General features: G+C 51.9%; 1 protein-coding gene across 2 annotated transcripts in view; it reads left to right on the top strand.

The window, feature by feature from the left end:
* Window positions 1-6257: 6257 nt before the first annotated feature.
* KHSRP (KH-type splicing regulatory protein) overlaps window positions 6258-23273 on the top strand; it is a 103792-nt gene continuing 86776 nt past the window's right edge. For both annotated transcript variants that reach the window (XM_075346653.1, XM_075346652.1), the window contains exons 1-9: window positions 6258-6409; window positions 16622-16715; window positions 17527-17565; window positions 17965-18001; window positions 18075-18127; window positions 18216-18287; window positions 18526-18583; window positions 19083-19254; window positions 19338-19436. In XM_075346653.1, the coding sequence (XP_075202768.1) occupies window positions 6335-6409; window positions 16622-16715; window positions 17527-17565; window positions 17965-18001; window positions 18075-18127; window positions 18216-18287; window positions 18526-18583; window positions 19083-19254; window positions 19338-19436 (699 nt within the window). In that variant the 5' untranslated portion in view covers window positions 6258-6334. The remainder of the gene's footprint in view (window positions 6410-16621; window positions 16716-17526; window positions 17566-17964; window positions 18002-18074; window positions 18128-18215; window positions 18288-18525; window positions 18584-19082; window positions 19255-19337; window positions 19437-23273) is intronic.

Genomic DNA, 23273 nt, shown 5'->3' with positions numbered 1-23273 from the left:
AGGGGCAGCATGCATGGGACATTGTGAGGGGGGACAGCATGCATGGTACATTGTGAGGAGGGGGCAGCATGCATGGGACACTGTGAGGAGGGAGCAGCATGCATGGGACATTGTGAGGAGGGGGCAGCATGCATGGGACATTGTGAGGAGGGAGCAGCATGCATGGGACACATTGTGAGGAGGGAGCAGCATGCATGGGACATTGTGAGGAGGGGGCAGCATGCATGGGACATTGTGAGGAGGGGGCAGCATGCATGGGACATTGTGAGGAGGGGGCAGCATGCATGGGACATTGTGAGGAGGGGGAAGCATGCATGGGACATTGTGAGGAGGGGGCAGCATGCATGGGACATTGTGAGGAGGGGGCAGCATGATGTGAGGTCAATGTGCAGATCATATTTCATAATTGAGGAAGGTGTGGTGGGTATAATTTATAAGGGAGGGCAGTGTGTAGTTTATTAGGGGCAGTGTGACAGTCACAGTATATAAGTGGAGACGGTGTGGTGGGAATATTTTATACTCATGCTACGTTTTGATGTGCCTGTGGTGATCCCCATTGGGGGGGGGGTTAGTGCCCTTCGTTTCTCATTGATACTTTTTCAAGTGTTTTACAGAGTAGATCTGCCTTAAACAGATGTCGTGTGCGAAAACTCATAGTGTTACGTTGTCACTAAGGGGCGCGACCACTTAAAGTGCCTAGGGCAGCACGAAGGCAAAATACAGCCCTGCTTGTATATATATATATATATATATATATATATATATATATATATACATATACATATATATATATACATACATTTGTTGTAAATTTTGATACTTTTATGTTCCCCTTGTCGTGCCGTCCTATTGTGCACTTTGCACTATTTTTATTCTGTTTTTAAATCATTCATTAATAAAACTCAGTTTTATTGTCTCAATTCTTGCATTGGCTATTTTTTGTCTATAGGGGTACATAATTGGTATTGGTTTTGGTACGGTGGATTGTGTTGTGTATGGAGGTCACTTTTTCTCTCTATAAAAAGGGAGATTATTTCCAATAGAGAGTAAATACTTGGGACATTTAACCCCTCCCTGTCCTGTGATTATTACACTGTAGAAAATATGCACTTACAGAGGTTCTGCGCTGAAAACAAGTAATCACCTTTTGTAGGCCAGGTGCACAAGTTGAGTATGTTGTCAGTGTTTTACAGCTGTATTTGTAGCCAAAACCAGAAGTGGTAAAATCAGAGGAAAAGTAAAATAAGAAACAAGGGCACAACTTCTGTATTTATCACCCACTCCTGGTTTTGGCTACAAATACTGATGTAACATATTGACCAAATACTAAACGTGTGCCTATGGATAAGTGACAACTTATTCATCAGTAAGGGACCGATTGCTAGGACCTCCACTGATTGGCAAAATGTGCAATTTTTATCTCTATTACACTGGAGCTCGTGTCCGACTCAACAACTGATCCAGTCATTCCCTCAGTGGCTGCAAGCGCTGCTCTTGGCTTTTTCTGGAAGCCCCAAAGAGGATGTATGGAGCTCTGGTCACACATCCCACCCCACAGAGGATGAATGGAGCTCTGGTCACACATCCCACCCCACAGAGGATGAATGGAGCTCTGGTCACACATCCCACCCCACAGAGGATGAATGGAGCTCTGGTCACACATCCCACCCCACAGAGGATGAATAGAATTCTGGTCACACATCCCACCCACAGAGGATGAATGGAGCCACGGTCACATATCCCACCTGCCCCAGCTGCATTGTATAATGGGGATAAAAGTGCCCCGTCAGCGATAAAAGTTCCACATTCTCCCGATCGGTTCGGTTTCCACTGGTCGGATTCCACCGATCAATAAGTGATCACCAACTTAACCTGTGGATCGGTGATAACTTGTCACCAAAGACCCTCTACTGCAAACTACTGTAATTATACATCAGTTATTGTGCACAGGAGACGTGCAGGAGCCGCCTGTATTTTACAGTCAACACTCCACTATAATGGGGATAACGCTAATGGGTATTTACACATAGCTGTAGGGTGGGCCCCTGGAGTCAGGTGCCCTGGTGGGCCCCAAACACCCCAGTCCAACCCTGGAGCCACCACATCCCCTCACCCTTCATATGTGAATCCCCACCAGTCAGCATAAGGGTGCCCAAAAACCCCCACAGTGAATGAGCCCCACTGCCCCCAGTCAGGATAGAAATCCCCACAGACCCCCGGCCTTAGTATGTGAATCTCAGCCAGTCATCATAAGGGTGCCCAAAACCCCCCACAGAGAATGAGGAGACCCACTGTCCTCCAGTCAGTATAGAAATCCTCACAGACCCCCACCCTTTGTATGTGAATCTCCACCAGTCAGCATAAGAATGTTCACTGCCCCCCAATCAGTATAGAAATCCCCACAGACCCCCACCCTTAGGCCGGTTTCACATCTGCGTTGTTTGGACGCAAACGGACTCCGTCACTAATGTAGTACAGTTCATTTATTTACAGTGGAATAGCGACAGCATGCCTCATGCACTACCCGCATGTGTCCACATGGTGTCGTGCTTACACCGTAAATAAATTAACTGTACTACATTAGTGAGTCCGTTTGCGTTGAAACAACGCAGATGTGAAACCGGCCTGAGTATGTGAATCCCCACCAGTCAGTAGAAGGGTACCCACAGCCCCCCATAGAGAATGAGGATCCCCACTGCCTGCCCCCCCAATCAGTATAGAAATTCCCACAGACCCCCACCCTTAGTATGTGAATCCCCACCAGGGGCGTAACTATCGCAGTCGCCATTGCGACCGGGCCCGTGAGGCCAGGGGCCCGGCGGCCGCCAGGCAGATCAGCAGCCAGCTCCTGTCAGTGAGAGAGGAGCTGAGCTGATCTGTCACAAACCACGCGGCCGCTATATGACCCGGTGCCACCGCTGACACCGGGCCCCCCTGTCTGGTGTAAGTGGCGGCACCGTGGCCCCCTGCCTGGTGTCAGCGGCTGCGGCAGCTCCCCCGTCACCGCGCACAGTAATGATGAAGCATAGCGTGGCCGGTGCCGCGCTATGCATCATCATTCTCCCCCTGTGGCTGCGCGGTGACGTCACTCCCGTGCGACTGCTGTGCTGAGTGTACAGAGCGCAGGACGGGAGGACGCCGACCGCAGCACCGGGAGAACAAGGAGAGGGGAGGACGAGCAGTGGTGGAAGAGGAAAGTGGTGAGGACAGAAGCGGTGGAAGAGGAAAGTGGTGAGGACAGAGCAGCGGCTGGGGAACGAGGAAAGAGGTGAGGACAGCAGAAAGGGAAGGAAGAGAGAGGGTGAGTTCTTTTTTTTTTTTGTTTTAATATAAATTAGTGAGTACACAGTGGCCAGAGGCTTGGGAAGGCTGCATTATACATGGAGGTCTGGGGAGGCTGCAGTATTATACATGGAGGCCTGGAGAGGCTACATTATTAAACATGGAAGCCTGGGGAGGCTGCATTATTATAAATGGAGGCCTGGGGAGGCTGCATTATACATGGAGGCCTGAAGAGGCTGGCTGCTATATTATATATGGAGGCGGCCTGGAGAGGCTGGCTGCTATATTATAAGTGGAGGCCTGGGGAGGCTGGTTGTATTACTATACATGGAGGCCTGGGGAAGCTGGATGCATTATTATACATGGAGGACTGGCGAGGCTGGTTGCATTATTATAGATGGAGGTCTGGGGAGGCTGGCTGCATTATTATACATGGAGGGCTGGCTGCATTATTATACATGGAGGTCTGGGGAGGCTGGCTGCATTATTATACATGGAGGACTGGGGAGGCTGGCTGCATTATTATATATGGAGGTCTGGGGAGGCTGGCTGCATTATTATATATGGAGGTCTGGGGAGGCTGGCTGCATTATTATATATGGAGGTCTGGGGGGCTGCATAACACAATATGAAGGACACCTTATACATGGACTATAGGGGTGCATTTACATGGAGGAGTATGGGGCTGCATTATACAATATGAAGTTTTATGGGGTTGCGTTATAATACATATAGGGCTATGGGGGCTACATAATAATATATGGAGGACTATGGAGCCTACCTTATACATGGACTATGGGGGTGCATTATAAAACATTGGGGACTATGTGGTGCAGTATAATATATGGAGAACTATGGGGTGAATTATAATACATAGAGAACTATGAGAAATTCATGATAATAATTGAAGGGCTACTTTATACATGGAGGATTATGGGGGTGAATTATAATATATGGAGGACTATGGAAGTGTATTCTAATATATGAAGGATTATGTGGGACCCTTTATACTATTTGGAAGGCAATGTGGGGGTCATTATTGTATTTGGAGAACTATATACAAGGGGGACAAAGATACAAGCATGGGATGGGAACATTTTGTGCTGAGGGAAAAAGTCTCTTTTCCTCAGCACCCAGCTTTCCCATGCTCAGCTATACATCTTCTCTCAGCACCCAGCTTTCCCATCCTCTGCTATACATCTTCTCTCAGCACCCAGCTTTCCCATCCTCTGCTATACATCTTCTCTCAGCACCCAGCTTTCCCATCCTCTGCTATACATCTTCTCTCAGCACCCAGCTTTCCCATCCTCTGCTATACATCTTCTCTCAGCACCCAGCTTTCCCATCCTCTGCTATACATCTTCTCTCAGCATCCAGCTTTCCCATGCTCTGCTATACATCTTCTCTCAGCACCCAGCTTTCCCATCCTGTGCTATACATCTTCTCTCAGCACCCAGCTTTCCCATCCTGTGCTATACATCTTCTCTCAGCACCCAGCTTTCCCATCCTCTGCTATACATCTTCTCTCAGCACCCAGCTTTCCCATGCTCAGCTATACATCTTCTCTCAGCACCCAGCTTTCCCATGATCTGCTATACATCTTCTCTCAGCACCCAGCTTTCCCATCCTCTGCTATACATCTTCTCTCAGCACCCAGCTTTCCCATGCTCAGCTATACATCTTCTCTCAGCACCCAGCTTTCCCATCCTCTGCTATACATCTTCTCTCAGCACCCAGCTTTCCCATCCTCTGCTATACATCTTCTCTCAGCACCCAGCTTTCCCATCCTCTGCTATACATCTTATCTCAGCATCCAGCTTTCTCATGCTCTGATATGGGAAAGCTGGGTGCTGAGGGAAAGATGTATAGCAAAGCATGGGGAAGCTGGGTGCCGAGGACAAGATGGATATCAGAACATAGGAAAGCTGGGTGCTGATAGAGGGATTTCAGATCATGGGAAAGCTGGGTGCTGTGGGTAAGAGCCAAGTGTCAGCATCATTATCCTGTACCCCGAGTGTCAGTGTCATTATCCCGTACCCCAAGTGTTGGTGTATGTGGAGGGGGGGCCCAGGTCTGAACTTTGCACCGGGGCCCATCAAACTCTAGTTACGCCACTGATCCCCACCAGTCAGCATAAGGGTACCCACAGCCCCTCATAGAGAATGAGGAGCCCCACTGCCCCTGTCAGTATAAAAATCCCCACAGACCCCCCCCCCTTTGTATGTGAATCCCCACCAGTCAGCATAATTGCCAGCAGCCCCCCACTCAGTGTGATTGGCCCTCATTCAGGCTGATGCCCCCACAATAGCTGACACGTATAAGCCCCTGAGTGTTCGGCCCAGTAGTAGTAGTAGTGATGCCCCCCACTGTAGTGCCACGAGCCTCGGCTCCACGTCCAAGTAACAAAAAACCGTCCCCAAAGATGGAGAACCTCTTTAATTGCCCAGTTTTGAAGCTTGTTATTTTCCACATCTCTCATACATGGTGGTCACTGCCTCACATAGCGGCTGTGGCCGTTACTGTCCCGCAATGTGAGGCCGCCCGCACCTCTCCTCTACGGCCTCCCGCCTGCACCGCCACCTGCTCACTACAAAGCCGGCTGTAATAATATTATACTCATCGCCTGCGTCACTTTCCAGGCCGAGTTCTGATTGGCTCTTCAACACGTCCATCATTGTTCCTGGAACCAATTCAGTGAATAAAACCCTTGGAATACCCGCCCTTCTTTTTTAAACTCTTTGCGATTGGTTGCTTTTTCTGTCAGTTACTAGCGTGTTCCTCGTTCATTGGTTGAGGCGGCCTGCAATCACGTTAGTCCCTCCTATTTGTCTTTGTCCCTATGCTTTCTCCGCATTGGTCAAGCGAATTTTCCAATCACAAACTCTGAGCCCAACCCCTCCTTGCCATTGGCCGGCCGTAACGCTGAACCGAAAAATGATTGGTTCGTTCAGATGTCTGTTACGGACGTACTTGTCTCCCCGTTTCCCAGTCTGCCCTGCGTGTCGCGGCCTTGTTCGCGCCTTCAGCCCGCGGAGGAGCCGCTGCTGCCGCCATGTCCGACTATCCCGGAGCCCAAACCGGGAACCGCAAGGACGCGTTCGCCGATGCTGTACAGAGGGCTAGGCAGGTGAGGAGAAAGCGAGAGGCGGCCGCGGAAACCATGAGGGGCGGAGGAGCGGGACAGGCCGGCTGTGCATTGTGCATCCGGCCAGCGCTGGTGGTGAGGGAAGCGCCTGTGTCAGGGGTGGCTGTGCGGCGTGGCGTGTATCCACGCTGCGTGCAGGGGAGCACCGGGGGCCGCAGCGGGAGTGAAGGGGCCACAGCGGGAGCACCGAGGGCCCAGTAGGGGAACGTGCTGGGGCCAGAGGATGAAGGGGCCACAGCGGGAGCACCAGGGGCGCGGAGGCCACAGAGGGGAGGACTGAGAGCGAGGGTCTTCAGCTGGAAGATCAGGGGAGGACCAAGGGTGAAGGGGCCACAGCGGGAGGACCGGGGGCCACTTCTGGAGGATGTGGGGGAGGACCGGGGGCCACTTCTGGAGGATGTGGGGGAGGACCGGGGGCCACTTCTGGAGGATGTGGCGGAGGACCGGGGGCCACTTCTGGAGGATGTGGGGGAGGACCGGGGGCCACTTCTGGAGGATGTGGGGGAGGACCGGGGGCCACGGCTGGAGGATGTGGGGGAGGACCGGGGGCCACTTCTGGAGGATGTGGGGGAGGACCGGGGGCCACTTCTGGAGGATGTGGCGGAGGACCGGGGGCCACTTCTGGAGGATGTGGCGGAGGACCGGGGGCCACTTCTGGAGGATGTGGGGGAGGACCGGGGGCCACTTCTGGAGGATGTGGGGGAGGACCGGGGGCCACTTCTGGAGGATGTGGCGGAGGACCGGGGGCCACTTCTGGAGGATGTGGGGGAGGACCGGGGGCCACTTCTGGAGGATGTGGGGGAGGACCGGGGGCCACTTCTGGAGGATGTGGGGGAGGACCGGGGGCCACTTCTGGAGGATGTGGGGGAGGACCGGGGGCCACTTCTGGAGGATGTGGGGGAGGACCGGGGGCCACTTCTGGAGGATGTGGGGGAGGACCGGGGGCCACTTCTGGAGGATGTGGGGGAGGACCGGGGGCCACTTCTGGAGGATGTGGGGGAGGACCGGGGGCCACTTCTGGAGGATGTGGGGGAGGACCGGGGGCCACTTCTGGAGGATGTGGGGGAGGACCGGGGGCCACTTCTGGAGGATGTGGGGGAGGACCGGGGGCCACTTCTGGAGGATGTGGGGGAGGACCGGGGGCCACTTCTGGAGGATGTGGGGGAGGACCGGGGGCCACTTCTGGAGGATGTGGGGGAGGACCGGGGGCCACTTCTGGAGGATGTGGGGGAGGACCGGGGGCCACTTCTGGAGGATGTGGGGGAGGACCGGGGGCCACTTCTGGAGGATGTGGGGGAGGACCGGGGGCCACTTCTGGAGGATGTGGGGGAGGACCGGGGGCCACTTCTGGAGGATGTGGGGGAGGACCGGGGGCCACTTCTGGAGGATGTGGGGGAGGACCGGGGGCCACTTCTGGAGGATGTGGGGGAGGACCGGGGGCCACTTCTGGAGGATGTGGGGGAGGACCGGGGGCCACTTCTGGAGGATGTGGGGGAGGACCGGGGGCCACTTCTGGAGGATGTGGGGGAGGACCGGGGGCCACTTCTGGAGGATGTGGGGGAGGACCGGGGGCCACTTCTGGAGGATGTGGGGGAGGACCGGGGGCCACTTCTGGAGGATGTGGGGGAGGACCGGGGGCCACTTCTGGAGGATGTGGGGGAGGACCGGGGGCCACTTCTGGAGGATGTGGGGGAGGACCGGGGGCCACTTCTGGAGGATGTGGGGGAGGACCGGGGGCCACTTCTGGAGGATGTGGGGGAGGACCGGGGGCCACTTCTGGAGGATGTGGGGGAGGACCGGGGGCCACTTCTGGAGGATGTGGGGGAGGACCGGGGGCCACTTCTGGAGGATGTGGGGGAGGACCGGGGGCCACTTCTGGAGGATGTGGGGGAGGACCGGGGGCCACTTCTGGAGGATGTGGGGGAGGACCGGGGGCCACGGCTGGAGGATGTGGGGGAGGACCGGGGGCCACGGCTGGAGGATGTGGGGGAGGACCGGGGGCCACGGCTGGAGGATGTGGGGGAGGACCGGGGGCCACGGCTGGAGGATGTGGGGGAGGACCGGGGGCCACGGCTGGAGGATGTGGGGGAGGACCGGGGGCCACGGCTGGAGGATGTGGGGGAGGACCGGGGGCCACGGCTGGAGGATGTGGGGGAGGGCCGGGGGCCACGGCTGGAGGATGTGGGGGAGGGCCGGGGGCCACGGCTGGAGGATGTGGGGGAGGGCCGGGGGCCACGGCTGGAGGATGTGGGGGAGGGCCGGGGGCCACGGCTGGAGGATGTGGGGGAGGGCCGGCGGCCACGGCTGGAGGATGTGGGGGAGGGCCGGCGGCCACGGCTGGAGGATGTGGGGGAGGGCCGGCGGCCACGGCTGGAGGATGTGGGGGAGGGCCGGCGGCCACGGCTGGAGGATGTGGGGGAGGGCCGGCGGCCACGGCTGGAGGATGTGGGGGAGGACCGGCGGCCACGGCTGGAGGGTGCGCGATGGGCCCGGGGGGGGCCACGGCGGGAGGGTGCGCGATGGGCCCGGGGGGGGCCACGGCCGGAGGGTGCGCGATGGGGGAGGGTACGCGATGGGGCCGGGGGGGGCCACGGCGGGAGGGTGCGCGATGGGGGAGGGTACGCGATGGGGTCGGGGGTCACGGCGGGAGGGTGCGCGATGGGGCAGGGGGAGGCCACGGCGGGAGGGTGCGCGATGGTGCCGGGGGGCCACGGCGGGAGGGTGCGCGATGGGGGAGGGTGCGCGATGGTGCCGGGGGGCCACGGCGGGAGGGTGCGCGATGGGGGAGGGTACGCGATGGGGCCGGGGGGCCACGGCGGGAGGGTGTGCAATGGGGTTGGGGGGGCCACGGCGGGAGGGCGCGCGATGGAATGGGGGGCTGTGGTGGGAGGATGTGCAAGGGGACCAGTGAGCCTACAATCGATTGGGCACCTTGTGGAGGGGGGGGGGTCCGCGCACACCCGTGTGTATCCTGGGGGAGGTAGGTCCAGGCGGGCACGCCCATGCGGAGACTGGGTGTGTGTATGTGTGTAAAATAAATGTGTGTAGTAAGGGGGTGGTCTGGGCGCGTACGTTTGTGTGTATATATAGGTAAGGGGGTGGATTGGGGGGGCGCGCACGCTTGTGTATAGAGGTTAGTGGGTGATTCGGGGAGCCACGTGAGTATACAGGGGGGGGGTTCTGCAGAACTCGTGTGTTTTTAGGACGATGGCTTTGCTGGAGGCCCCAAGTATAGGCACCAGAGAGGCACTATCTGGGAGCTTCGGGGGAGGGACGTATCATATTTATGGTTTATTTTGGCAACTTTTTACTACAAGGAAATTGGTAATAACAGCCGCACAATGTGATGCAGATTACAGCGGACATATTCTGCTGTGTAAACCCTTCCTACGTCGCTGCCATTAACCCCTTAATGACCCATGACATACTGGGTACGTCATGGATCATGTGCGGTTAATCTCCGCTCCCTGCTGTGGGCAGGTCGCGGCGATCCGCGCAGATATCAGCGGTTTTCAACAGTTGACGTGTGCCTGCTAGTCGCGGGTGGAATCGTTTCCACCCGCGGCCAATCACCCCTTACATCTCGCTGCCAAAATCTGGCAACGAGATGTATATACGCGCCGCCATGACAGTGACTTACCCCATCCCCATCGGAAGTCACGTGACTTTCGGTGGTTGCCATGGTAGCACAGGGTCATGTGATGACACCTGTAGCTAACATGAGAAACTTACTCTCAATGCCGGAATACAGCCGGCATTGAAAGTAAAGCAGCAGATCTGCAGTTCTCAGCTCTGTAGCTGTGATCAGCAGATAGATAATAGCGATCGGAATGCTGATCACTATAGCCCCCTAGGGGGACTAGTAAAATAATAAAAAAAAAGTTAAAAAGTTTAAAAAATTTAAAAAAAAAACCTAAAAGTTCAAATCACCCCCCTTTCACCCCATTGAAAATTAAAGGGTTAAAAAAATATACACATATTTGGTATCGCCGCGTTCAGAAACGCCCGATCTGTCAAAATCTAAAATCAATTAATCTGATCAGTAAACGGTGTAGCATCAAAAAAATTCCAAACGCCAAAATTACGTTTTTTTTGGTTGGCGCAAATTTTGCGCAAAATGCAATAACAGGCGATCAAAACGTAGCATCTGCGCAAAATTGGTACCGTTAAAAACGTCAGCTCGAGACGCAAAAAATAAGCAGTCACTGAAAAATGAGAACGCTATGGGTTTTAGAAAATGGCGCAAAACATGCGCCACTTTTTTTTTGGACAAGCTTGTGAATTTTTTTTAACCCCTTAAATACAAGTAAACCTATACATGTTTGGTATCTACAAACTCGCACCGACCTCAGGCATCATACCCACACATCAGTTTTACCATATAGTGAACAAGGTGAATAAAATATCCCCAAAACTATTGTGCGATCACACTTTTTTTGCAAGGTTTCCGCACTTGGGATTTTTTTGCTATTTTCCAGTACAATATATGGTAAAACTTATGGTTTCATTTATATATATATATATATATATAATATATATAATATGTATATGTGTGTGTATATATGTATATGTGTGTATATATGTATATATGTGTGTGTGTATATGTATATATATATGTATATATGTGTGTGTGTATACTGTACAGACCAAAAGTTGGACACACCTTCTCATTCAAAGAGTTTTCTTTATTTTCATGACTCTGAAAATTGTAAATTCACATTGAAGGCATCAAAACTATGAATTAACACTTGTGGAATGAAATGCGTAACAAAAAAGTGTGAAACAACTGAAAATGTCTTATATTCTAGGTTCTTCAAAGTAGCCACCTTTTGCTTTGATTACTGCTTTGCACACTCTTGGCATTCTCTTGATGAGCTTCAAGAGGTAGTCACCGGAAATGGTCTTCCAACAGTCTTGAAGCAGTTCCCAGAGATGCTGAGCACTTGTTGGCCCTTTTGCCTTCACTCTGCGGTCCAGCTCACCCCAAACCATCTCGATTGGGTTCAGGTCTGGTGACTGTGGAGTCCAGGTCATCTGGCGTAGCACCCCATCACTCTCCTTCTTAGTCAAATAGCCCTTACACAGCCTGGAGGTGTGTTTGGGGTCATTGTCCTGTTGAAAAATAAATGATGGTCCAACTAAACGCAAACCGGATGGAATAGCACGCCGCTGCAAGATGCTGTGGTAGCCATGCTGGTTCTGTATGCCTTCAATTTTGAGTAATTCCCCAACAGTGTCAGCAGCAAAGCACCCCCACACCATCACACCTCCTCCTCCATGCTTCACGGTGGCAACCAGCCATGTAGAGTCCATCCGTTCACCTTTTCTACAAAGACAGTGTTTGGATCCAAAGATCTCAAATTTGGACTCCTCAGACCAAAGCACAGATTTCCACTGGTCTAATGTCCATTCCTTGTGTTCTTTAGCCCAAACAAGTCTCCTCTGCTTAAAAAAAAACAACAAAAAAACCCAAAAACTGAGCTGTGACAAATGTTCAAAAAACATGCAACATTACAAGCATGTGAATTGCAGCCTCAAGACTAGAAAAAAACCAAGGAGAAAATTGTAGAAAAAATACCCTGACTATAAATAAATTAAGTTATTTTATTGTTGTCAGGGTATTTTTTCTACAATTTTCTCCTTGTTTTTTTTCAAGTCTCCTCTGCTTGTTGCCTGCCCTTAGCAGTGGTTTCCTAGCAGCTATTTTACCATGAAGGCTGCTGCACAAAGTCTCCTCTTAACAGTTGTTCTAGAGATGAGAAGGTGTGTCCAAACTTTTGATCTGTACTGTATGTATATACATATATTGTATATGTATGTTTGACCTGTGCTATGTGGCTGTATAGGTGATTGCACCCCAGTGATTATAACACATTTCTTGCAGATGTCCGCTGTGTAGAAGCCGTATGTAAATCAGGCTGTAAGTGCATCGGGGGCGTGTCCCTGCACTTGACTGCCTCTTCTATGTGCAGGGACACGCCTCCAGTGCACCTCCAGCCTGATTTGCATACAGCTTTTACACTAGATTCTCCAGGACTGGCACATCTACAAGGAAGGGATTGTTTTTTATTGTGGAGCACAAGTCCTCACAGCAACTTCCCACTACCAATTCCATATGTAAAATGTGCAGACAGGTTTCGTCTTCTGGGTGCGACATAACACGGCCTGCCTGCACCCCAATAACTTGGGGAGCTAATGTGACAGTGGTGGTTCTCCTAGTAACGCTCAGTGGCAGCGTAGCTCTGGACCGTGGGGTTCATACATTGTATGCCCCCTCTTCTGGAGACCGGACACAGAGCTGCAGAGCGCACCGCGTGACTGCAGCCTTCAAGCTCCAGCAAAACCACCGGCCATTTAGAGGATGTGCTTTTGCTGTTTTGTCCAATGTAATAGTGAGGGGTTTCCTCTGTTACGAGCTCGTTCACACTATACTGATCCCCTATCCTGCCCACCGCTGAGCCGAGAGCTGGCGCCCCTATCCTGCCCACCGCTGAGCCGAGAGCTGGTGCCCCTATCCTGCCCACCGCTGAGCCGAGAGTTGGTGCCCCTATCCTGCCCACCGCTGAGCCGAGAGCTGGTGCCCCTATCCTGCCCACCGCTGAGCCGAGAGCTGGTGCCCCTATCCTGCCCACCGCTGAGCCGAGAGCTGGTGCCCCTATCCTGCCCACCGCTGAGCCGAGAGCTGGTGCCCCTATCCTGCCCACCGCTGAGCCGAGAGCTGGTGCCCCTATCCTGCCCACCGCTGAGCCGAGAGCTGGTGCCCCTATCCTGCCCACCGCTGAGCTGATTCCCCCTATCCTGCCCACCGCTGAGCCGAGAGCTAACAATAATCAAGGAGCGTTGGGGACAACCATCTCCTCGTATCAGCCTGTGCACACAGTCGCAGCTCCTGAGGACCATCGGCCATTTATGATCTTGGTCTCCCGTTCCTTCCGTCTCGGGGTAACTTCTCACCATGGCTGTCTCCAGGTTATGGCTGCTTTCACACTTCCGTTTTTATTCCTTCAGTTGCAATCCGTCGCCTTGAGGAATTGCGGTATCCTGCAAAATATTTTGCAGGAATCCGTTTTTTCCCCATAGACTTGTATTAACGACGGATTGTGCCTTCTCTCGGATTGTGACTGATGGAAAAAAAACACGGAAGTGTGAAAGCAGCCTAAGGGTTTTTGTTTTTATTGATCTTTTTGGTGATTTTTTTCAATGACGGAGTTGATGTACTGACCACTAGTGTTATCGTTCAGTTCCTGCGATGGTGGGAGTTGCGCAGGTCTCGGATCTGTTCACACTTGACTTGTTTCTCTGTTTCTTATTAGTCAAATATTAAAATTTGAGTCTCCTCGGTGGCTGACATCTTTTAATAGTTAACTGAAAAGATGGTAATAAATAGCGGCCTTCCAGGCTCGATACCTCTGTCTACCGACTAGCAGGGAACAAAGGTGTATTTTTCCTTTATTCTATTCGTCAGAAAAGGAGATTTATGCCTGTCCTCTCTCCCATCATTCGTCGCTCACTAAAAATGAACTATTGGAGCTGATTTACGTGCTTCCGTGTGGGCCGGAGGTTTCCAGGATCACACACTGCCTCCATCCACATAGCCGAGATTGCATTGTGGCGCCGCCCCCCGGTGGCCGAGATTGTGTTGTGGCGCCGCCCCCCAGTGGCGAAGGTTGCGTTGTGGCGCCGCCCCCCATTGGCGGAGGTTGCGTTGTGGCGCCGCCCCCTGGTGGCCGAGATTGTGTTGTGGCGCCGCCCCCCCATTTGCGGAGGTTGCGTTGTGGCGCCGCCCCCCCATTGGCGGAGGTTGCGTTGTGGCGCCGCCCCCCCATTGGCGGAGGTTGCGTTGTGGCGCCGCCCCCCCCCATTGGCGGAGGTTGCGTTGTGGCGCCGCCCCCCCATTAGGGGAGGTTGCGTTGTGGCGCCGCCCCCCCATTGGCGGAGGTTGCGTTGTGGCGCCGCCCCCCCATTGGCGGAGGTTGCGTTGTGGCGCCGCCCCCCCATTGGCGGAGGTTGCGTTGTGGCGAAGCCCCCCCATTGGCGGAGGTTGCGTTGTGGCGCCGTCCCCCGGTGGCGGGGGTTGCATTGTGGCGCCGTCCCCGCGTGGCCGAGGTTGTATAAGACACCAATGTTTCTGCAGTGTGTGGACTTTCGTAGACGTCGGTGTTCGTTCGTGGGGCCCATTTCCGGTTCTGGCAGCGAGGCTCTTACCTCGGGCACTCACATTATTCAGTCCTGACCATTCACACCTGGAAACTCCGCACCACACTGATTTCCCTTTTTGCAATGCAAAGAAAGTTCACCGCGTCCTCCAGATTCTCCATCTGCTGCAGTAAGTAACATGCAGACGCTTTATCTGCAGAATGTGACCTGTGTGATCAGTCCCGTGCCCTTTGTTTTGGGGTGAACGACCCCAGGGACTGTAGGACCAGTAACTAATACATAAGAAATGATTGGTGAAAACCTGGAGAGACGGGAGACACGTTAGGTTTAGGTCGTCAGTGTCGGCCGACGGCCCAGTGTGTATAGGACCTCTCTGCTCTGCCCCCGGGAGAAAGAGATCCAACCGGAGAGATTTCCGAAGGCCGATCCTTCTGATCTCTTGGATAGAAATTGATGGTGAAAGAACCAAGAGGGCACAGGTGGGTGGAGGACCAGGAGGAAACTGGGAGAGGGGGGTCCATGGGGGTTTGATGAGGGCACAGGTTGGGTGGAGGTCCTGGAGGAAAAGGGGGGGTGCCCTGGGGGCATGGGTTGGGTGAGGGTCCAGTAGGGCACCAGTGGGGGGGGCATGGTGAGTGGGGGGTTCGGTTCAGGGGGGCCTGAAGGGTGAAACTGAAGGGCATGGGTTTGGTGAGGGTACAGGAGGGCGTGAGGGGGGAGCCAGATGGCACAAGTTGAGTGGGGGTCCTGGAGGAGTGGGGGGGGGGTGCCCTGGGGGCATTGGTTGGGTGAGGGTCTAGGAGGGCACTAGTGAGTGGGGTTCCATGAGGGCATGAGGGGGAGACCAAAGGGCATGGGTTTGGTGAGGGTCCAGGAGGGCGTGAGGGTGGGGGAGCCAGATGAGCACAGGCTGGGTCGCAGTCCGGGAGGAAAAGGGGGGGAATGGGTTGGGTCAGGGTCCAGTAGGGCACTGGTGGGGGGGGGGGCATGGTGAGTGGGGGTTAAGTGGGGCCTGAGGGGTGAGACCAAAGGGCATGGGTTTGGTAAGGGGGAGCCACAAGGGCACAGGTTGGTTCGGGGTCCTGGAGTGCCCCGGGGGGAGGGAGCTAGTAAGGCCTGAGAGAGGGTGGGGGGGTGTCAGCGGGGGGGTGTCAGCAGGAGGGCACTAGGTGGGGGGCCGAGTCCAGGAGGCCACGGAGGGGGGAGTCTTTCAGCGGCTCACAGAGTGAATACAGCAGCGCACTGCCGGCCCCTGCACTCATCCTCTATTTGGGGGGAGTCGGGATAGTTTGCTGTTGGCTGAACGCTTGTATTTCGGGGTCCTCGTGGTGGCAGTCTCCTGGTAATCACTACAGGGCGTCTCCGGTTCTGCACACCTCGGAGATTGTTTCCCGGCCTCGTCCTGCCCTCGGGGCGGCTGTTTCTACCTGCTGTCATTACAGGTCTATGGCTGAGTGATGATGCTCATTACAGGAGCCGGCGGCTTGTCTGATCGCCGTCATGTGCAGGCGGCCGCACTGCTCCTCGCGGTGTAGATATGGAGGAGAACCTGGGTCCGGGGTACTGTCCTGGACGATTCTGCCCTGTAGCAGCCGGTCTCCAGCTCTGGAAAGTATAGAGTGCAATGTGATCCACAGCAGCCGCTCCAAGAGCTTTTATAAGGCACGTTCACATTTATCCTGCGCTCTACTCTGAGCATTTGCATCAGGGCTTTTGTGTAAATCCCCCAAAACGGCAGGGGAGCCAATCAGCACAATGGGGGGGGGGGGGAGATGGGGTCACCTTGGACTCAATACGGGTGGCGGACGTCTTTTTAAAGCGCGGTATGTGGGATGACGGTATTACACAGATGACCTTACCCGGGGGGAATCTCTTATCCTGGCAAAGTGTGTGTGCACAGGGGAGACTCCGCGGCCGTACTTCATACTAGCCGGCCCGGAGCTTGTATCAGCAGTGATCGCCCCCAGTATAGATGATGACGCCATCTTTCTGCCATGTGCCCACAGTGACATGTTTTTTTCCTCTCGTCCTGTACAGATTGCAGCGAAAATTGGCGGAGACGCTACGGGAGGAGTAAACAACACCCAAGAATTTAATTTCGGCAGTCAGAAAAGACAATTAGAGGATGGAGGTGAGCCCCCGACGCCGTTACTACTACTGTGTGTGTGTGTGTGTGTGTGTGTGTGTGTGTGTGTGTAATATATATATATATATATATATATTTATTATTTCTACATATATTTATAATAATTATAATATTTATTTCTACTTATATTTATAGATATATTTATATTATTCATACATATATTTATACATATTAATAATACATTTATTATAAATATTATTTATACATATATTTATACATATATTATGAGTAATATATATATATATATATATATATATATATATATATATTATATGTATAAATAATATTTATTATTTTTTATACATATACTTATAGATTTATACATATTAATAATAATATACATATATGTATGTATAAATAATAAAAATATGCGTTAATAATAAATGTATGTATAAATATAAATATATGTATAAATAATATTCTTTATACATACATTTATTTATTATTCATACATATATGTATAAATAATAATAAATAAATGTATGTATAAAGAATATTATTTATACATATATTTATATATTTATACATCTATTAGTATAATATATATAATGTATACATAATAAAAATATATTTATATATTTCTACATATAAATATATTATATATTTATATATTATAAAAAAAATATATATAATTTATGTATAAATATAATAATGTATGAATAAATAATATTATTTAGACATATATTTATATTATTATTTATACATTGTGTAAGATAATATGCTTTCTGGGTTCGGATGTGGACGTGGTGCACCAGTGATCGTCTCTCATTTAACCCTTGCCTTTCTTTTTACCCAGACCAACCGGAGTGCAAAAAAATGGCAACACAAAGCGAGCGTAAGTCCTCCATTATTATTCATCGTGGCTTTTGCATGTGGGGTCGGTGTGTTTCTTTAATGTGCCTTTCACTATAGTCTTATGGCGTGTCAGTTGCAATGACCCCTTTAAACAATGCATTCTGTTGCTTTCAGTTCTACAACGGGGGTGACCGATGGGGATCACGTGTAGTATTTCTCATGGCCTTACCCCTTATCACCTAGCTTATTGGATGGGTAATAAGTAGAGATGGTGCAGTATTCTGTGGCCATTAGCCCGGTGGGCCGCCCCCTATAAGCTGGCATACACCTGCGCTAGTCAAGTGGGGGTCTTATCTGACACCACCCACTCTGTGGACAGGATGTCGAGTTACCCTCCCCCCAAATCCCATCCTAACGTGTCCTCTTGTGTATATTTCAGCCATCGCCCCTCCGCCCATCCCAGTACACACGCCTCGGTAAGTCTTCCTCCTCTTTTTCTCTTCTCCCGTACCTTTTCTTTCCCAGTTAATAACACTTGTGTGACTTCAGGCCGACGACCATGACTGAGGAGTATCGCGTTCCCGATGGCATGGTAGGACTAAGTGAGTGTTCAGGGCCTTCTCCGTCGTACATTATAATAGATGAGGAGGATGATGATGAGTTGGACTGATGATCCGTCTCCTCTTTCAGTCATCGGCCGCGGAGGAGAACAAATAAACAAGATCCAGCAAGAGTCGGGCTGTAAAGTTCAGATTTCCCCAGGTGAGATGTCGCGTCCTTTTACCCACCTCTGGGGGAAACGCCACGGATCTGCTGCCCAAAGAGGCTCTTACTTATAGGCTTCACCATCCATGTCTGCAGGCTGTGGCCCCCATACCACGGCCAGCAATGATAATGGTGGAATTCAGTCTTGGAGCTGTGTAGTTTTATGTGAATGAAGCCCACGTGGCACAGAATGGTGGCATCAAGGCGACCACTAACACTGTCCTTTCTGTTACAGACAGCGGAGGGCTCCCGGAGCGGGTGGTGTCACTAACCGGATCTCCAGACTCTGTGCAGTAAGTAATGGCCACCGGTAACCACAATGAAAAATTTCCCTCTGAAACCTGAATCTGGCAGGAGCTGAGCCCGCTGCATTAACACCGGACGCTGGCTGTATTATACAGCCGGCATCTACAGCTGTAACGGCCAAGATCAGGGCTAGATCCGGTGGCTGTAGTGTGTTAAGCCAAAACATGGGGTCAGTGATGTCCCCAATTATGGGGAAGGGTTCACCCCTTGGTCAATTTTGGGAACATTAAGGCTTTTCTTTAAAAATGACCAGTCACCATGCAAAAAAAAAGCCCAAAAGCAAAAAACTTAACAGACTGAAATACTACAAAATTATTGGTGTCAGAAAATGGCAACAGAAGCCCATTTTTCTTTAACTGTTTAAATACTAGCAAACAAAAGGGTAACAATGTTTTGCACTTTTGACTTTCAGGCTCCATATCTCACCAGGACAGCGCCGGTGAGGGCAGATGGTCTCATCTTTTTGTTCTTTTGGTGTTCTTGTAGGAAAGCAAAAATGATGCTTGATGAAATCGTAGCCCGGGGCCGCGGAGGAGCCCCCGGACAGTTCCATGATAACTCCAATGGACAGAACGGCTCCTTACAGGAGATCATGATCCCTGCCGGCAAGGCGGGCCTCATCATCGGGAAGGGAGGGGAAACTATTAAACAGCTGCAGGTAAGTGGAGGGGCGGATGGGGTGTGCGGGCCGGGTGGCCGGTCGCTCTGTAAACTCCATCTTTGCCTCCCTTCCTTCATCAGGAGCGCGCCGGGGTCAAGATGATTCTCATACAAGACGGCTCGCAGGGCACGAATGTGGATAAGCCTCTGCGCATTGTAGGGGAGCCCTTCAAAGTGCAGGTAGGTGTGCGGGAGCGACGCCATCACTGTGTGGTCAGCCTGCCGTAATAGCACTGAATTAGTGCGGTAGTCTCACAGCACCGCCGCTACGGTGGGGGATCGATAGACATGCATAATGTCGCCCTTCTCGGCTTTTTGCTGAGAGGCGGTAGGTGTCTTGATATGTTTCCTGTATATTGATTCCATTAGAATATTTGGTGCGGACCCCCAGTGGGCAACTGGTGGTGAATCCTATCAGGATGTGATGACGACCTGGTAGGACAAGGGCAGGGGTTGTCTGCAGATCAGCTCCTGTGACCTCTACAGTGTTAGGACGTCCGCTGTTTGTCTCTTCTGGCTGGTATTAGCTGGTCTTGGGGTGTCCCGGGTGTCAGACCCCCACAGGTATTATATTGATCAGCTGTCCAAATGATGGCAAAAAGAGCGGTACTCTTATCTCTGTGTGTAGTTTTATTCAAGCAAAAAAATCATTGAACAGTATGACTCACTTTCCTTACACCCGTAACCATTTTTGTAATTCTCTTTATTATACACTTCTTCCTATCTAGCTAATCCCTAAAGGTTGTTTTTTTTCTGTCTCATACTTTCTGTGATGTTTTATTTGCGAGGAGTCTAAATGTGACATCACAGGAGGCTGGGGCTGCACTCACTCTCCACAGCATCCATCACCCTTCCTTAAGCAGCGTGTCACCAGGGGATGTAGCTGCAGTTAGTTACCACAGTTTTTTTTTTTTTTATCGCAGTCCCCTCTGAAGACGTCTTGGTTGATGGACACTGTGCGAGATGTGAGTGCAGCGCCAGCTCTCTGCTTCTATCACCACTACCATAGCTGCTAACTGAAAGATGCTGCCAAGGGGTGGAGATTGGAGCAGTGAGTGACACCAGCGCTGCCCCACAGATTCTAGCAGCACCCTCAAATGAATAGTCATTGGAGGCGGTGCAGTTGTTGCTCACTGCTCCCATTTCCATCCTGTGGTAGCATCTTTCATTTAGAAGCTATAGTAGCAGATATAGAAACAGAGTTGTTGCTGCATGCTCCCTCAGCATCCAGCATCCATCATCCAGGATGAGGTCTTTCACAGTGATCAGCTACAGTGGGATAGATTAAAGCAGGGAGCTGGCGCTGCTATCACCTCTCCCACAGCATCTTATCACCCAGGATCTAGAACATCTTCAAAGGGGGCTGCAATGGAACAAACTGTAGTAAGTAACTGCAGCACTGGCCCCTGGTGACGTTCAGCTCCAGGAGCGGTGATGGACGCTGCAGGCAGTGAGTGCAGCCCCAGCCTCCTGTGATGTCACGTATGAGGCTCCTCTCAAGCAAAACAGAATATCAGCCGCAACGTTGGCTTGAAATGAGTAGTAACTCATGAGATAAAACTCATAACTTCATAGTCATCGTTCAGATCCACAAGCTCCCTCCATAGTTTGTGGCCTGTAGGTGCAAAATGCTTTGCTTTTCTTTCTTATTTCCTTTTTTTTTTTTTTTTTTTCCTTTTTTTTTTTTCTTTTTTTTTTTTTCTCTCCTTTTACTTTTTTTGTTTTTTCCTTTTTTTTTAAATATCCCCAAGAACATATGGCTGCCTCTTTCCTGTGGTTCATTATCTTGTTCCCATATGTAAATTCGGAATTGGGAAACATTGTGGCCCCGATCATCATCATCTTCGCTTTTCCTCCGTGTTTCTGCAGTAATCAGCTACTTTACTGTGTTTTAGTGGCTTTATTTGCGCTTTATTCTCTATACGTTTTTCATCGTCAGGTGAATATAAAAAAAAAAACACTTTCTTCAGCGCTCTATTGGGAGACCCAGACGATTGGGGTATAGCTACTGCCTCCGGAGGCCACACAAAGCACTACACTAAAAAGTGCAAGGCCCCTCCCCTTCTGGCTATACCCCCCCGTGGTATCACGGGTTCTCCAGTTTTCAAGCTTTGTGCGAAGGAGGTCAGACATCCATGCATAGCTCCACAGATTTTAGTCAGCAGTAGCTGCTGACGATTTCGGATGGAAGAAAAGAGGGCCCATATAGGGCCCCCAGCATGCTCCCTTCTCACCCGTTGATGGTGTTGTAAGGTTGAGGTACCTATTGCTGGTACGGAGGCTGGAGCCCACATGCTGCTTTCCTTCCACATCCCCCTGGGGGGCTCTGAGGAAGTGGGATCCTGCCGGCCTCAAAGCTCTGACGCCGGGCTCCATCCACAGACCCATTTGAACCTGCTGGATACGGAGCTGGAGTACCGTTCAGGGACATGGCCCTGCACCATTACAGGTACTCTGTGTCCCCGTACACACAGGCACAGCACACTCCAGACTTGCTGGGTGTGCTAGTGCGCCGGGGACAGTAAAGGGTTACAGTCACTGCAGCTTTGCTGAGTGACTTTGTGTATTGGGAACTACCGCGCCGGACGCTCCGGGAGCGGCGGCACGGCTGGGACTTGTAGTTCGCCGGGGACTGGGCGCCGACCGCGCTTTTACGGCGGCGGCGCTTATAAATCCAGTCCCCGGCTTCTGCGGCCTAGTGCCGCTTCGTTCCCGCCCCCTCCCTGTCACTCAGGGAAGGGGACAGACGCTGAGCAATCAGCAGCGCCGAGGGCTGGAGCCTTTTTACATGCTCCAGCCCTCTCACTGCACACTGTCGGACGCCGGATTCCCGCTCTGACTTGGGGCACGCCCACGGCCCGCCCCTCCTCACACGAGCTGGGGAAGACGCCGGCAGCCATTACTGCAGTCCGAGCTCGGACTTTCGGCAACCAGGCAGGACGGTGGCGACCATACACCCGCTTATAGGCGGGCGGTAAGCGGCACACATAGTGCTGACCCCAATATATACTGCAGTGTGTACATGTGTATTTTAACTGCATAGGTCGCTATATGCCCGCTTGGAGAGCGACACATCAGCAGCAGGAAAGCAGGTGTGCTAAGGCACAGGCTTTCTAGGCTGCTTGTATTGCACGTACTGAAGTGTTCATTTGTGTTTATGCTTGTATGCTATACACTGCTCTGTACAGTCGCTAGTCTTAGCTATATTCTCCTGGAATGGCTAGACTACAGCAGCAGAAAACCAAGGGTGCTGGGGCACAGGTTTTTTTTTTTTTTTTCTATGCTGCTTGTATTGCATGGGCTGCAGTGTGAATTTGTACTTGTGCTTGTATGCTATACATTGCACTGTATGGTCACTCTTCTGGGCTATATTCCCCTAGATGACTAGTCTACAGCAGCAGAAGAGCTGGGGTGCCAGGGCACAGGCTTCTATGCTGCTTGTATTGCATGGGCTGCAGTGTGAATTTGTACTTGTGCTTGTATGCTATACATTGCACTGTATGGTCACTCTTCTGGGCTATATTCCCCTAGATGACTAGTCTACAGCAGCAGAAGAGCAGAGGTGCCAGGGCACAGGCTTCTATGCTGCTTGTATTGCTTGTGCTGCAGTGTTCATTTGTACTTTATGCTTGTATGCTATACATTGCACTGTACGGTCACCAATCTTGGCTATATACTTCTAGATGGCTAGTCGGCAGCGGCAAAAAAGCAACACAGATTTTCAGTGCTGTTTTTTACTACATGGGATGCTGTTCATGACACCGTCCCATTGTGTGCATGCTCCCCTGTAGCACTTCGTCTGCCGGGGTCTCTAGCACTTCGTCTGCCGGGGTCTCTACTAGTCGTGGCCAAAGAAACCACCTGTCATCCCTGTCCAAGGACAGGGACGGAGTTGCAGTTTCGACAGATATATTGTCATAAGATAGAGACTTGCAGTCCAGACAGGCCATGGGCAATCTTCCTGACCAACCTCATTTGGAACGGGGGGGGTCCCAGGAGGACTCTCTGTATGATAAG

The sequence above is a fragment of the Anomaloglossus baeobatrachus genome, chromosome 4 (genome assembly GCF_048569485.1).
Source record: "Anomaloglossus baeobatrachus isolate aAnoBae1 chromosome 4, aAnoBae1.hap1, whole genome shotgun sequence".
Classification (NCBI taxonomy): domain Eukaryota; kingdom Metazoa; phylum Chordata; class Amphibia; order Anura; family Aromobatidae; genus Anomaloglossus; species Anomaloglossus baeobatrachus.
This window is presented reverse-complemented; position numbering and strand designations above follow the sequence as displayed.